The 15,518-nt window shown below is 50.3% G+C and overlaps 4 protein-coding genes across 4 annotated transcripts; 3 read left to right on the top strand and 1 right to left on the bottom strand.

The window, feature by feature from the left end:
* Positions 1-483: 483 nt before the first annotated feature.
* Positions 484-2,022, top strand: T069G_07086 (protein kinase domain-containing protein; the record flags this gene model as incomplete). Its single annotated transcript, XM_056174296.1, has 1 exon — positions 484-2,022. One exon carries the CDS (start codon positions 484-486, stop codon positions 2,020-2,022), a length of 1,539 nt encoding a protein of 512 aa, XP_056027875.1.
* A 3,620-nt stretch (positions 2,023-5,642) lies between these two features.
* On the top strand, positions 5,643-7,007 carry T069G_07085 (cytochrome domain of cellobiose dehydrogenase domain-containing protein; the record flags this gene model as incomplete). The annotated part of the gene is made up of 4 exons (XM_056174295.1): positions 5,643-5,691; positions 5,756-6,328; positions 6,374-6,582; positions 6,657-7,007. 4 exons carry the CDS (start codon positions 5,643-5,645, stop codon positions 7,005-7,007), a joined length of 1,182 nt encoding a protein of 393 aa, XP_056027874.1.
* A 1,413-nt stretch (positions 7,008-8,420) lies between these two features.
* T069G_07084 (ATP synthase complex subunit h domain-containing protein) lies at positions 8,421-9,435 on the top strand (the record flags this gene model as incomplete). The annotated part of the gene is made up of 3 exons (XM_056174294.1): positions 8,421-8,447; positions 8,666-8,744; positions 9,164-9,435. 3 exons carry the CDS (start codon positions 8,421-8,423, stop codon positions 9,433-9,435), a joined length of 378 nt encoding a protein of 125 aa, XP_056027873.1.
* A 1,408-nt stretch (positions 9,436-10,843) lies between these two features.
* T069G_07083 (protein kinase domain-containing protein) lies at positions 10,844-15,061 on the bottom strand (the record flags this gene model as incomplete). The annotated part of the gene is made up of 4 exons (XM_056174293.1): positions 10,844-12,284; positions 12,362-12,831; positions 13,435-13,561; positions 14,985-15,061. The coding sequence occupies 4 exons, from the start codon at positions 15,059-15,061 to the stop codon at positions 10,844-10,846; spliced, it is 2,115 nt and encodes a 704-aa protein (XP_056027872.1).
* Between the last annotated feature and the right edge of the window lie 457 nt (positions 15,062-15,518).

Here is a 15,518-nt window from a genome sequence, read left to right as displayed (position 1 = left end):
CGAGTAAGAAGTGAGCTGAGGCTTGCTGCAGTGAAGCTGTAAAAAATGCCCGGCACATGCACTTTTTGCTTTGATCCAATTACTAAAAATATTCAGCCTGTGGCTTGGCCGGCGGCTTCCTCTTCCGCTGCTTCCTTGTTTTCTTTCGCTTCCCTTTCTCTTCTTCCTCTTTACACCTTTTGGTGAAACAAAGACGATACCCTTGGTTCTTTCAGACTCTCCCTTTTGACAAAAAGGACACTCGCAAATGCCTATACACCAAACCTCTGATCTGCCCACATCCTTCTTCAGGTACCAGATGCGTGTTACGAGCCTTCTTGAATCCCAGCGTCAAACCGAATCCGCGCATCGTGTAGATCCGGAGCGCCGCCGTGGCACGCTTTGAAAGCGACGAGATTTGCGACAGGAGTTGACAAGCTCCTAGCCATCGCATTTTGTCACCTTCTAATCTCGACACAGTGGTGAGCCGCATTTCTTGTCATCATGATCAAGAAAGCGAGCTCTCCCCCAAAGGCGCTATCCACAGTACGTGGTTTCCAGATCACGCCAGCGGCCTCTGGCGATGAGGATTCCGACAATGGGATCGACACCCCACGCCTTTCAGCTCATCGAGGCCGTCCGCGCATCGATGATGTTGTGAGCGCTAATTGCAGCCCGATTTTGCGTGGCACGGCTTCGCCAAGGATCTCGGGAATCGCCAAACTGCGTTTGCAAATGGAACCTTTGAGCCTTGACCCGGGATCGCGCTCGTCATCCACGTCTCGAAATGGCAGCCGCCTGAATTCTTCAACAAGCCTGGGGCAGATAAGCCGCTCCCAGAGCCGAGATGGGGCCCGAAGTGAAACCGGCAGTGAGCTTTCTGATGGCGGGTCGACTAGTTATGAGGTCAATCTGGAGAACGACTTCGTGAGCGAGAGTGTGCGCGAGAGATCTTTTATGGGAACCCTGGAAGGTGGGTTGAACCCGAGGCGCAAGATGACGTCGGAAGATTTTGAGCCACTTCGATGCCTAGGCAAAGGAACTTATGGCACAGTCGTACTGGTGAAGCAGCGCGCAACCGGAAGGCTCTATGCTCAAAAGCAATTCAAGAAGGCGTCTCTAGTCGTTCACAAGAAACTGGTTGAGCAGACCAAGACGGAGCGGCAGATCTTGGAATCAGTGAACCGGCACCCCTTTGTTGTCAAGCTATTTTATGCCTTCCAAGACCAAGAAAAGCTCTATCTGATTCTGGAATACGGCCAGGGAGGAGAACTTTTCACTCATCTTAACACTGAGAAGATGTTCTCCGAGTCGGTGGCCGCCTTTTACATGGCTGAAATGCTTCTGGCCATTTCCCACCTTCATGACACTTTGGGTGTAGTGTACCGTGATCTTAAGCCCGAAAATTGCCTCCTCGACGCAGAGGGCCATCTTTTACTGACGGATTTTGGCCTATCAAAGGTGGCAGTCGAACAGTCCGAAGACAGCTGCAACTCCATTTTGGGCACCGTTGAATACATGGCACCTGAGGTTATTCTGGGGAAGAAATATGGCAAAGCCGTGGACTGGTGGTCGTTTGGGGCTCTCGCGTACGACTTGATGACAGGAAACCCACCTTTCCGGGGAGGAAACCATGCCAAGATCCAGGACAATATTGTCAAGCAAAAGCTCGTGCTGCCTTACTACCTTAGCCTGGATGCCAAGGACCTTCTTACCCGGCTCCTCAGAAAAGACCCCAACAAGCGACTAGGTGCTGTGATGCCCAAGGATATGCAGACCTTGAAGAAGCATAGATTCTTTCGCAAGATTGATTGGAAGAAGCTAGCCGCACGAGAGATGGAGCCACCCATCCAGCCCATGATCACCGATCCTGAATTGGCTGAGAATTTTGCGCCTGAATTCACGGAGCTTTCGCTGAGCCCTACAGTCTCGTCTAGGGACTTTTGGCCGGCCAGCCCATCCAAAGATGACATGTTTGGCGGATTCAGCTTTGTGGCTTCGTCAAGCCTGCTGGAGAGCGGGGGTTATTTGGCAAGTCGTTAAAATAGACTAGAGACGATGCTGTAGAAGCATTAGTAGCAGCAGCATCGGCATTTGAACCGGCGTTTATTGGCGGGGCTCTCTAGAGAGTAGGATAGACAGTATTGTCTAGATACACGCGCCCAAGAGAGATTTTAGAGATTTTGGTTTGTTTTCATAGTTGGTAGCTGAGTTAGATAAATGGAATACTCGGTATGTTTGACAGTCCTGGCGCATTGCTACTAGCTTCAACCTGCTATCGTACTCGTATCCTCCAAAAATATGCATCACGATAGACTTGTGTTCTTAGTTTAATGATGACGCGTCCCTGTTGGGACGGAGCTTCTATTGCTGATGAAGTGCTGGGGTTAATCTCGATAGTGTGGCACACAGGGGCGTTGTCACAGTCCCTGCCGGGAATACTATTCGGCAATGAAGCTTGACTCGTGGGTTTACCGGCCTTTGCAATGCGGATGTTCAAGCATAGGCTGCGAACTTGTACAGGTCATCAATGTTTTGAAAGGGTTTCAAGCTCCCAGTGCTTCTGCGTAAGCGCTATGTTTCTTATCATTGATGTTGATTCATGACAGAGGATAGAGACAATGGCATTGAATAATGGTGTGAGTGATTCCACATCATTGGAAAAGAAATGGGAGATGAAGCCTAATATAGACAATGTTGAAGAGAAAGATAGGTCTGGGTTGGTCTTACTGACCGTTTCTTTGTGACTGACTTGTGTACGTTGTGCCTGCCCTGAATTAGCGGTATCGACATGTATTGCCGCTTTGAGGCAGTTGATGATATCGGGCTTATTCGTTGAATTGGCGGTATCAACATGTATTACTACTTCGAGTCAGTTGATGTCGGGCTTATTCATTCGTGCAAACTGCCGTGGCTGAGACTATAAGCGTTGTAATTGTTCTTCAACATAGGATAGAGGATAGTTTGAGCAACTAGTCCGCAGATTTGAGACTACTCCGTGTTCTAGTGAGCAACATGGAGTGTGTAGGATCGGGCATGATCACATATGCACACACCCCCCTGGACCTGGGCATCATGTGTCGGTGATAACAACCTTGAAGTTGGCGGCACTTGTGGTATGCTCACGTAGACGGGAGCGGAGATAGCAGAGAGATCCGTCACTGGAACCCTGTTAACGTGGAAGACATCAATGTAGCCGAAGCTGGAGGCGCAGCGTTGCTTCCAGGCACGAGAGACGCAGTACGAGTAAGGGACGTGTTAGTGGTTCGTTGTGAGATGACATAGGTACGTAAGATTTGGAAACTAGGTGAGTGAGATGAGGTAGCAGTGCTAGTAGCTAGTGGGAAGATATTAATGGATGGGACATTTAGATGTTCAAAGGCAGAGGTATTTGGTGCAATTGCAGTATTAGACGTCGATATTGGTTGCGAGATACGGATGAGGCTCCTTCCCCCCTAATCTACCCGATCCTCGATGTATCTGCCTCTATGATTATTATTTTTCCCCTAGGTTCTGGTGATAACTTCATGGCCCCAGCCCCAATGTTATGTAAGTCGGTACCTAGGCATGTAAACCGGGGCAGTCGGAATATGGAGTAGTACAACGTAATACTTTGTGGGGGAGAAGCTGAAGGCTTCAATTGCGGAAGGTGCTATTGGCCCGAAGAGCTTGCAGTTGCTCCATGTAAGTTCTATTAGGTACCGGACATTTTTTCAGACGTGTGTGAACTTCAATTTCTATCTCGCAAGAACAAATTCGGACTCTTTTGCTTTCCATTTGACACCTTGAAAAAAAAGTTCAAAACAGGCTTTAGACTTTGACAAAGGTTTGCATAGTCTGCTCGCTACTTTTCTTTACGAGAAAGCCACCGCGTCTAGCTTGCCATATCAAGCAGCGGGCGCCAGCGCGGGATGGCGCCGTTCAGAACGAGGCAGTGCTGGCACCGCAAAGAAGCTTTCCAGGTGCCCGTCTTTAGCTGGCCTTACACGACAAAGAGGCGTGATGGCTATACGGCTCAACGCAGTGGCTGGAGAGCTTAAGAAAGTCAATGAATATACCGGCATCTTGATCGCGATAATCGTCATTTCACGGCAGAAACAACAGAAACGAGATCATCGCAATCAGATCAGGAACCGTTAAAGGATGCTCAAGGTCAGAACGAATCTTGAATTTAGATGTTGCTCCGGGTCGGGCAGTTAGATCCTCCGGCGGGCCAAACAGGTCAGCACTCAATGTCTGACCCATACCAGGTATTTGAGATACCTTTTCTCACTACTGTAAGCCACTTCGCGTTCTGTTGCCGCCAAGCTAAGGGCCGAAGCAGACAGAAGACACGCCCACGCCTCTACGAAGTACCTACTGGCTGCGCGTCTGAGAGCTGTCTGCGCCTCGCTTGTGACACTCAACAAGAGATCGCCAGGCACTCTTCCTTGTCGTGGTTGTCAGCACGTGCCGTCTCTACCGTCGGTCTGCTGTCAAGGACTTGTTTGGCAGATGGATGATGGATTGCTCCGCTGAGAAGGCCACATAGAACAGGAGAGCCGGGCGAAGCGAAGAAGCATACGGCAAGATTAATGCCGGCATGATGAAGATTTACATCAACGGCGTCGGCGTCGCCCCCAAAGATAGTCTCTGCCGTGGTGGCTTGAGATTGGGGAACAACTACCGTGCTGTAAGACGGGAGGCCTTGTGCACGAAACACGCACGGCGGTTCAGCAGAAACCATCAGCACCCCTGGATGCCTGTTCTTCCAACCAGCGTCCTTGATTACATTGAGGAAGTCTCCCACTGGTGCCAGCAAAAACAGAGCCAAGGCCCTAACGGGATATTGCTGTCTTATTCCAACCTGCATGGGTGATAACCCGCTGGTTTGGGACTGCAGAGTTGGGGTGTGCCCCCGCTAGAGGCAGCCTCATTTTGGTCAACCTGCGATCTAGGCCATGCTCCCCTCAACTGCTACTGCCCAATGTTAGTCTTCTCTGCACTTGAAACTAGTGCTGCGAACATGACGAGCGTGGAGGTAGTTGAATCTATGCCATTTTCAATCCTTCAACGACCTCTTTAGCCAAGAGATGTGCGTACCTACAAGGCTCGTTTCGTCATCAACATCAACATTGAAATCATCTATGGTCCGGCTCCGGCTTGTCTTGTTTCCAAGCCGGACAGATTCAAGCGACTATTAGGTATTCCAGTCTAATTTCTGGACCCATCTGGGTAATCTAGTGACGAAGTCAATGCCCATCTGGTGTAAGGCTGGAGACTGCGGTGGGCTTGTAAAGCAGCTAGAGGTTCCGGAGAGAGGAAAAAATAGAAACAGACTTGCAGGGGGAAGATGCATCAATGCGTCTCGACACACCCCTTCTCACCCCTTGGGGGGAGCCGGACGAGCCCGAGACATCCCTATCGTTGTCCCAACTAAGGCCTCGAACATTTAAGTATTCAATGCTCGCTCCCTCTGCCGATGTCTAGAAAGACGCTTGTCAACAAGTAACTAGTGACATCCCGCAGCGACACCTCTTGTCACACAACTCCTGGCGGGTGTTATAAACTAGAGCGATTCCCTTCACACCCCCTCTCGATCTTATCTCCTATATTATTTCATATCATACGAACGTCTCAATACAGAGTGTAGAGACGCATTCACATACGCGCGGGTATACATCATGAGGTTTTCACAAAGCACGGCTTTGGCTGCCGCTGCCACTGCTCTCTGTAAGTCGCATCCGTCTACTCCGCGCCTCTGGCCATACCTTGTAATTAACAAGAGTTGCCTAAGACATCGGCGCTGCCTCCGCCGTCACAGCACCATTCTGTCCTACCGACGGCGTCTGCTTCGAATGGGGAGTCCCTGAGGCCTCGGCCAAGGCGGGATCCGGCGACATCTTCTTCCAGCTCAAGGCTCCCACATCTTGGCAATGGATCGGACTCGGTATTGGTACTCAGATGGATCACTCACAGATGTTCATCATGTACCAGGATGGTAATGGAAATGTTACGCTCAGCACGAGGCCGGGTGCCAACCACGTCATGCCCACTTACAAGGCCAGAAACGACGTCACGCTCTTGGCCGGTTCTGGTGTGATTGACGGCAACATGGTTGCCAATGTGAAGTGCGGCAACTGCACCAATCTTGACCTGACCGGCCAGTCGAACTGGATTTCTGCATGGAAGTCGGGAGATTCCTTGGATTCGACGAACCCGGCGGCCATTCTCACACAACACGATAGCATGACCCAGTTCCACGTCAACTTGGGCCAAGCTAGCATCAGTTCCGACTCAAACCCCTTTGTCGGGTCCAGCAGCAACAGCAACAGCGGTGGAAGCTCCGGCGGCTCCTCCGGCGGCTCTGGTGACGGCGACGGCGATAGTGATGGTGATGGTGGCGCTGTATCAGGTGTAACCACCAGCTCGACTAACCAGACTCTGGCCAGTGCCCACGGCATCCTCATGTCGGTCATCTTCGTTATCATGTATCCGCTCGGCGCTGCCTTGATGCCTCTGATCGGGAAGTGGTATATCCACGCATCTTGGCAGACTATTGCTGTCCTGGGAATGTGGGCTGGACTCGGACTTGGTGTCACCATTGCCAGAAACCAGAACGTGGTATGTCTTTTCTCTTATTCTCTCATTACGTGTACCAATCCGAATTTCCATACTGACAATCTTCGTCCTTATAGTTCTTTGACCAAGCTCACTCTCGCTTGGGAATAATCCTCGTTCCCCTCATCAGCCTGCAGCCCCTCTTTGGCTTGATTCACCACATCAACTATCTCAAGACGCAGAAGCGTGGCTTCTTTGGCCACCTTCACTGCTGGTATGGACGTGCGCTCATGATTATTGGCATTGTCAACGGCGGTCTCGGTTTACAGCTCGGCAACGCCCCTACGCGTTACATCATTGCCTACTCGGTCGTGGCTGGCGTTACTACGCTGATTTACTTGGCTTCGATTGCTCTTGGCTGGAGCCGAGCGACCAGGAAAGAGCACCAGTCGAAGCAGGAGTATGCATCGGTGGCTCAAGCCTCGTAAGGAGGTTTATATACGGCGAATGTTGTGATTATATGATGCGGTCTTGGTTGAAAAGCGTTTTGAAATAGGCACATGATGCCATTGGTATACCCCCGTTTAACATGCACAATCACAGACATGCAAATACGTACAGTATGTCTGTTGGCGTTTGGAGATAATATTTTCTTTGAATTGGGAGAGTCGGTCGCTTCTGAATAGTAATACGGACATGGGAATGAATGGTTTATACCGAGTATATAGAGATGTGTAAGCCATCATGTTTGCACGGGCAGCTTACGCCTTTATGATATCATTAATTCAACATTTGGAATTTATTTTTGAATGCAAAAAGTCTATCTACAGTTGTAATGATAAGTACCGTGTAATCTCGGATTATTTACATATAATTGAATATCGGGAACTGTCTATGTGAGGGATCAAACGAAGGATCACAAGCAGAGGGGAGAAAACACAAGAGAAGACCGAAGGCACTAAGCTCAAATGCAACGAAGCAAGTTATGTGACTGGGAGTCTGAATGTGATGATGATGGGAAGAAAATAACTAAGCAGGAGAGCGAGGAGGAGGACTAACAAAGTGTAGTGGGGTTGTGTGACAGTCTACCTACCAGTTCAACTGGACTGAACCGTGTTGTTTGTAGTTCTGTTGTATAATTCAAAGCTGCCATCAACATCTGATCAAGACCTCAAGCCCCACATCTTGTCCAAGAGAGCTGCTCAGTTTGGCCGTACTGTAATGCAAGATGCTTGATGGAGCTCTTGGTGGCCCATTGAGATTTGCTGTGCGTACATGTAAGCGGCTCCCCTGCATGATGACGCCTAGTAAGTAATGTACATGGCAAACAATTCGCCCACTAAAGAAAAAAAAAAGCAGCAGTTAAATCAATCAGAATATGTATGTGCTGTGGAATGCAAAGATAGATCCATTGATGTTTATTTGCCATAGTCTATACTATACTTATAGCAATGGATGATGTTCATGATCGAGCTTCTGCGTGGCCTGACGTCGTCTTCGGGATGTTACGCGACTTCTTCCGAGTCACGTGCAGCTCTCCCATCTCCGCAAGCTCCCGCTAAATTCTAGCGACCTCTCCGGCGCTGAAGCGCTGGAACAGCTCCAAAAACAGTGGGAATTAGTGGACGCAGTGGCTCCTCATCCCTCATAACCTGAGGCACCAAGGAAGAAAAAAAAAAGTTGCCGCAGCCCAGGCACAAAGCACCAAATGAGGAAGAAAAAAAGCCCGGCGCTCCGCGTGACGGGCTGGCTGGCCATGCTTTAGCCGGGGAAAGTCTCCCAGTGTTCGGCATCACGATTTTCACAAAACCCTCAGCCTGTCTCCATTCTCTCCCCCAAACCTCTGTCCGGGTCCGCCCTTTTGCTCTCCGCCAATTGAGCAACGCCCAAGCCATTTCAAGATGCTCAGCCAACTGTCCCGGGCCTCTGTGAGTTTTCTGTCCTGCTGTTCCCCTCCCAATCAATCATTCCCAGCCGATGCGAAAAACCCTCTCTCTTTACTGGGCTTTTTGTCCACGTCGCCGCCATCGTCATCTTCGCCCCTCCCCGCATGCGATGCGATGCGATGCGCTGGCCCGGCATAAGCCTTGCACACCTCAGCCCGGAACTGTCCATTGCTAACTGGTTCTTGTTTCTGTCGATGTAGCGCGCTGTTGCTGCTCGCGCCGCCAGAGCAAATGCCGTCCAGGTGAGGGGCTTCATTGCCCCAACCGTCTCACGACGAGGTATGGAAATGCGCCTTATATCTTCCCTTTATGTCCAAACCAATCCATCACCTGCTGTCGGTCTGTTGTCAACTTGGAGGTGGCCTGTCCTTTCCACTGTATTTTACATTGGTTGGGAATTCCTAAGAAGCTCAATATCTGTTTTGTCACTTTTTATACCCTCAAAAGCTATAGCCGATACCTCCGATTGCTACCTTTCTTCATCTGGCCACTTTTACTACAAGGAGATACCTTGATCAAAACCATCAACCTCACCAACCCGACACTCCATCTTCGCCGAGATAGCATGACAACTCGAGCAACAAGCGTTGCGCTATTTCCCGCCACCTCTGCACACTCCAGCTTAGCTAAACTAGCTTGATATACATGACCAAGGCAAATTCAACCAGAACGTGTCAACTAACGCAATATCTTTCTAGCCGACTTCGTTCAGGAGCTCTACCTCAAGGAGCTCAAGGCCTACAAGACCCCCGCCGTCAAGGAGTCCGATGCTGAAGGCCAGGTCCAGGTCTTCGCCATGCCCAAGACCCCTGCCTCTCCCGAGGAGGCCAACCTTGCCGACAACCTCAAGGCCTACGAGTCCATGGCCGTTGAGATCGAGGGCCAGGATGCTTCCGCCCAGTCCGCTACTGGCGTTGCTCAGCTGCCTGACTGGCTCGAGGCCGAGGAGGAGGAGGAGCCCCACCACTAGAGGATCGAAAACCGCGTTCTTGGATGAAAACAAGGAGAGAAAATCCTGTCAGCTGGGTGGAATAGAGTAGGGGAGGAAAGAGAAAGAAGGGATAAATCGTCGTCAGTTTAGTGCAGAAAGCTCACTTTTGACGCTCAGCGGGAGTTTGATATACGAAAAAGAGTGGAGGAAGAAGAGACGAGAGAGAGAAAGAGCCAGGAGGGGGAGGCAGTGGCATACCGGACAATCCATAATTTCCTGGCCGGGCTGATTGCGGCTAGGAACAAGGATGCCGGTCTTGTCAAAAGGGATACATTTTTACATATCCCATTGTACATTTTTCCTCAAACAGCCCTCGATTCAATGTAGGACATTGTTCTGAATGCCAATATCAATCAAGATATGCAAACTTGCATGTGTGCCCGCCTCGTGCAGAGTGACAAATCTCATTCATGCTTCTAGTGAACAATAATCTAGAATGAGTTGCCTTTAAAATGAATTGTCTTTAGAATGAATTGTCTCAGAGCCTCTTGTGGTAAGTGTCCAGGAACAACACAATCATGTGGAATCTCAACGGCAATCACTTTTGATTACAATGATGAACAGCAATATTCACCTCCAATTAAGATGATGACCACACAATAGTTGACATCGCATCATATCATATCGTAGCCTCGTCATTCCGGCAAATGATATTAATTAAATATATATACGTTTTCCAAGATTACTAAAAGCTCCCTTCTTCGGTTATTACTCTCTCATCGTTCGTTCATCATGAATTTACACACACGCGCCAGAGGCAAAAAGTTCACCGAAATGGCGCGCACGAACAAAAGACATGATGAGATGCAAGGCGGCATGATCCTACTAGCCTAAGGAAGAAAAAGAAAAAGAAAAAAGTAAATGCTTATTTGCTTTTGTTTTTGACCCTCTCTTCTGTCCGAGGTTCCCTTTTTTGTTACATCTTGTGTGGTGTGTGAAGTCTTCTCTTTCTTTCTCTTTCAATGCCGGAATAGTTTTTTTTTTTCTTTGTGTCTTCTTTTTTCCATTCTTATGTTCTCTGGAATCTGCTGCATCAGACTTGTTCACATTTGTGCGAGCAGTCTGGCACTTTGAGTCAATTCCATTTCATCATCATCATCATACATCTTCGGGCTCAACCTGAACTCCAGGATCCTTTCCTGCACAGATAGCCATGGAACAACGCGCAAAATGCAAAACCCAACCAACCCCTTGATGCAATTCATGCCATGATTAACCGTTTGTATCGACATCGTCGTGGTTGTTTTTCGGGATATCAATTTCTTTTTTCCAGGTACAAAAGTCGACCTGCATTGCCATGACACGAAGGAAAACTAAACAGGGGAAAATAAACAAACGCCATGCAAGACCTTCCACTCCCGTGTGCCGTAACCAACCGATATGCCATTTACGGGTCAAAATGCGCGCCTCCAACCATTTGTTCGTCGTGTCCAGATTTGACAATGCCACTCATCCTGTTGGCCTGTCGGGGATCGATATCCTCTAGATTATCCCAATCATCGTCACCGTTGGCGTGAGCGTCATCCATATCTTCGTCGTCGTTTCTCGACAAGTCACGCATGTGATCATCCAGTGCGCTTTCATCAACGTAGGTGAACCCATGAAAGTTTGCCTGCACCGATGGTGAGAGCGGTGTAGAGGCGGCGTATCCTCTCGCCAGTGCAGCAGCTCGCTCATTGAGAGAGCCATTCTGATCCAGGGCGGTAGTGAATTCTGGGTCGAAATATGACACGTCCGTTGCCGACTTCAACTTTGGCTTGAAGGGTGGAGAGATGAGCTTCTTGGCGAGGAGGTTCCAGTCAATGTCGTTGAAGAAGGGGTGGCGTTTAAGCTCTTCAGCATCGTCTGTTGCTCCTAGTCTGTGTTTGGGATTTCTATTAAGCAACCCCTTGACAAAGTTGCGGCCCTCCTGAGAAAGCGTGTCACGCGGGAACCGAACCTTGCCGAAGGCAATGTTCTTGTACATTTGTTGGGTGTCCTCGGCGTAAAAGGGGCTCCATCCGCAGCACATCTCAAACACCAAGACGCCGAGCGACCAGAAGTCGACCATTTTCGTGTATCCTGACTCATCGAGAAGGACTTCAGGTGCGAGGTATTCCGTAGTCCCACAAAAGGTGTTGGTGGTGTCGTTCTTTGTGAGATTTGCCTTGGACAGCCCAAAGTCACAAAGCGCAATGTGACCATTCGCATCCAGCAGAATGTTTTCGGGCTTGAGGTCTCGGTAGACAATGTCGTTGTTGTGGAGATGCTGAATTGCCAAGATAAGCTCGGCGATGTAGAATTTGGCTCGCTTCTCATCGAATCGGCCTTCCTTCTGGAGGTGCCAGAACAGCTCTCCACCAGACATGTAATCGGTCACCAAATACAGTTCAGATGGTGTTTGGAATGAGAATTTTAGTCCAACGATGAACGGCGAATCAGACGTAGCTGTGCGAACGAGAATGTTTCGCTCCCCCACGGTGTGTGCAACCTCTTTCTTCTGGACAATGACCTTCTTCTGCAAGACCTTCATAGCATAAATTCGTTGGGTATCCTTCTTTCGAACTTGGTAGACTTGGCCAAAAGTGCCCTTGCCGATGAGCTTGAGGACCTCGAAGTCGGTGGGACCGAAGTGCTTCCTTTCCGTCCTCTGGTAGGTGACCTCGACAAATATCTCGCCCGTCGGAATGTTGTCGACGGTGGTGTTTGCGTGTCCCTGCAGCGCAAACCATCCCTTGACAGGGCTATCCTTTTTGGCCTCGAGGTTGACATGGCCCAGGAAATCCTCTCCATTTGCGGCATGGTCATATACCGAAACGTCTACCTGCAAATCCGAATCGACGACATCGCTACAATGACGGTTAGCATCCCTAATTCCACGGTGGACGGTGGTAACGACTGCGAGTGGGATGATGGATAAACTTACAAGACAGCTTCTGCGTCCCACTTAGGACTTGAGTAAAGGGTCCGGGAGGTTCGGTTGCGGAATGTGTTGTAGTCACTAATGCTGGTGTTGCTGCTCTGACGGCTGCGCATTGGGATTGCCATAGGCCTGCCAGAATCGCTTACTTGACGCTTCATTGGGATTGCGCCGAGACCAGCCGGTGTTCCTATGACATGTTCCTCCTCCTCGATGGCATGAGGTCCACCAGAGATGAGCTCACTCCGCTGGAACACGGCCACGACGTAAGGGTCACGGCTCTTGCGAATTCCTCGCGCCTCAACGATCTTGATGGTCAATCTCCCCTTGGCCGACTGAGCGGCTCCAGAGTTCTTGGGAGTCTGCGTGCCACTTGTCTCGGCGCCATCAGTGCCGGATCCATTGGGAGTGGTGTCCCTACTGTCTGGGGCTGGTTGGGCTGTAGAGAGGGCCCTGGTAGGAGTGGGCGGGCCGCTCTTGAATATGATACCACGAGTTAGCTCTTTCAGTCCTTGAAGCGAATACCATTTAGTTTGAGTTGTGCCAAGCCCCGCCACATCTTGTGAGTGTAGAGTTTGAGAAGAAGACCTGTGAGCTTGTGTATGTAGCACAGGATGAGGAATTGATGCGGCGGCGGTATCTGAGAAAGGACGGGTAGATAATTGGGAAAGAAGTGGACGATCTTGCAAACAACCCATAGACTTTACTGTTTCTGAGCGACTAGAAGCGCCTGATGAACCGGCACTCCTAATCTCCTCGTCCGAAAAAGTAGTTTCTGGTGCTGCAGATCTCGTAGAGGAGGAGGAAGAGTGTGAAGTGACGGAGGGTAGACAAGAGTTTGTTGATCCCGTCAGTTTTTCCTGGCTAGCGCGCGTGCGAATAGTCAAGGAGTTAGACTGCCGGGAGCAACGAGCTTCTTGTCCGCAAGGCTGAGAGCTTTCAGCATGCTCGAGTGACTGTAGTTTTGTGGATAAGGAGTCCAGCAACTGCTGGCCTTGCATCGGGGCCGAGGGCACGCCTCCCTCCGGTATTGACATTGTAGAAAAGCTCTCCTGGCTTGCAGGAAGGTCTTCACGAACCTGGGCAAAGTAGCTCATGATTCCGGGCAGGCGTTTATCTTGAGGGTCGGGGTGAGGAGTGGCTATGCCGGATCGAGGGGTTTCAAAGCCGATGTGATCCGCGCCATCCTCGTCCGTCGCGGCGGTTCTTGCGGAATTGTCAGTACCCTGCATGGTCAACTGAAATAAGGAAAAGAAACGGAAAAAAGAAAAAGCAACGAGGAAAAATATGATAAAAAGATTTGGTTAGGCAAAAAATCAACAATGGCGCGGGGAAATGGTTGATTGAAGTGGGAACACTAGTTCGCGGCTGGCGCCAAGGAAAGGATGGATGGGAATTGAAGTCGTGATGTGCACTAACTCGTTAGGGGGAAAGATTGATTATAACGGACGAGGAAAACACGGAGGCGGCCGGCCAGGCAACCCGGACAGTCCAAGGGCTGAGCAGTCAGAGATGGGAATTCCGAGAGCGGATCCGGCTGTACAAACGCCGGGCGCAACAGGCGCGAAGAAAGGGGAATGACGAGATGAAATTTGCTCCGGTACGGCCACTTAGACGAGTGGGGATATCAAAAACTTGGTCAAGGCTGGAAGTAGAAGGCCTAAAAGCATGCATGCTGTGGCGGGGTTGTGCAGAAGATAGTAAGGGAAAAAAATTTCAAGAGGCTCTGGAAGCGCCAAGCGGCCGATGGTCCGGATAGTTTTGAAAAGGGTGTCTTGTTCTTTACTAATCTGCTCGTAGAGTGAAACAGAACAGATTCGCAGAATAAGACTCCGGCAGTGATTGTGAATCGGAGGGGTCGACCATGAGTCAGGAAATTGGCCAGATGAGGCGCTCAAAGGCGGACGGGTAGCTTTCCTAGCCGTATCCTGGTTGGGCCTGGATATGAGTTGAAGCGCCAGGGTATGACGAACATGGTTCCGCAAAATAGCCGTAGTTTCCAGGACAAGCTTGGTTCCATGTAAGAGAAGTTTTTTCCCCTTCGATTGGCATGTGCAAGCGTTTTCGGGTTGCCCGCAAGGACGAGTGGTTGATAGCAGTAAGCTCATAAGACACCCCGCCACGGGCTTGATAAGCCGTTGCGTGAAATGCCTGTCTCTTGGCTTCCATCAGAGCGGAAAGGCTGCAAGGCGGAGCATAAACTGGAATATGCCAGAAGCACCAGGCAAACCACCAGTCATTGGCTCAAGTAGTCGAGTCGCGAGACATTGTTGAAGTTGTTTCAACGCCCAACATCGGGTGCTTTGTGTCAAACCCAGCGCCACTTGCGCGCCAGATCTCCACCGGCAGTTGAGTCGCAGTCATGGTTGATTTCCTCCTCCTGGCTCGACGGGAAACTGGCAATAACAAACAAGTGAAACAAGCAGATGAGGTGTGAATATGATTTGCTTTGTCCCACTCAAATATATGGCCCATGAAGAGCTACTACTTGGTAGCTCGCAAGGCTATCGTGGGAGAAGCTATGATGGCGGGGCCAAGCCGCTTCGCGGAACGACACGGAGACTTCCAGAGCGCGGGATAAAGGGCTGAAAGACGAACAAAGACACAAAGACAAGACAAACAAACGTACTTTGACATCATTGCTTGAGTTGCCCTCCTCAGAAGGTCGTAGCCACCTCCGGCATGGGCGCTTTCAGGGCCAGACATGGTGAAGCCGCGGGGGGACAATCGGTATTGTATACTCAAGGCTACGCTGGATAAGATGGGATGGGCGGGGGGAAAGGGATTCAGCGCCGTTTGCAGTCGGATGGCGTCGCGCTCGCCAAGGGTCGGTCGAGGGAAAGAGAGTCGACACCAGGAGCGGTGATTGCGCAGGAAGAAGACAAAATACAGTAACAAGATTGGGTGATGAGGGATGATGGGAGCAGCGCGTAAAGGAGCAGGAAAAAAAAAGTTGTTTGGTAATGGATGGATTCTTGGGGCAAAAGTGAGCCCAGGCGAAGAAGCTGCCCGTAGGCGTCAGTCCGAGGACTCGTACAGTAGGGCCACTGAGTGCTGGTCGCTGTCGCAGGGCCCCGTACAGTGTGTGGGCCGGCTAGCGGAGGGCTCGCGGCGGCGGCTGTAGGGGTGGAGCGCGCTGTAGCAGTAGCCTCTGTCTGCCAGC

This window comes from Trichoderma breve, chromosome 4 (assembly GCF_028502605.1).
Source record: "Trichoderma breve strain T069 chromosome 4, whole genome shotgun sequence".
In the NCBI taxonomy this organism is placed as follows: Eukaryota; Fungi; Ascomycota; class Sordariomycetes; order Hypocreales; family Hypocreaceae; genus Trichoderma; species Trichoderma breve.
The sequence above is the reverse complement of the archived record's forward strand: the minus strand, read 5'-3'. Positions and strand labels throughout refer to the sequence as shown.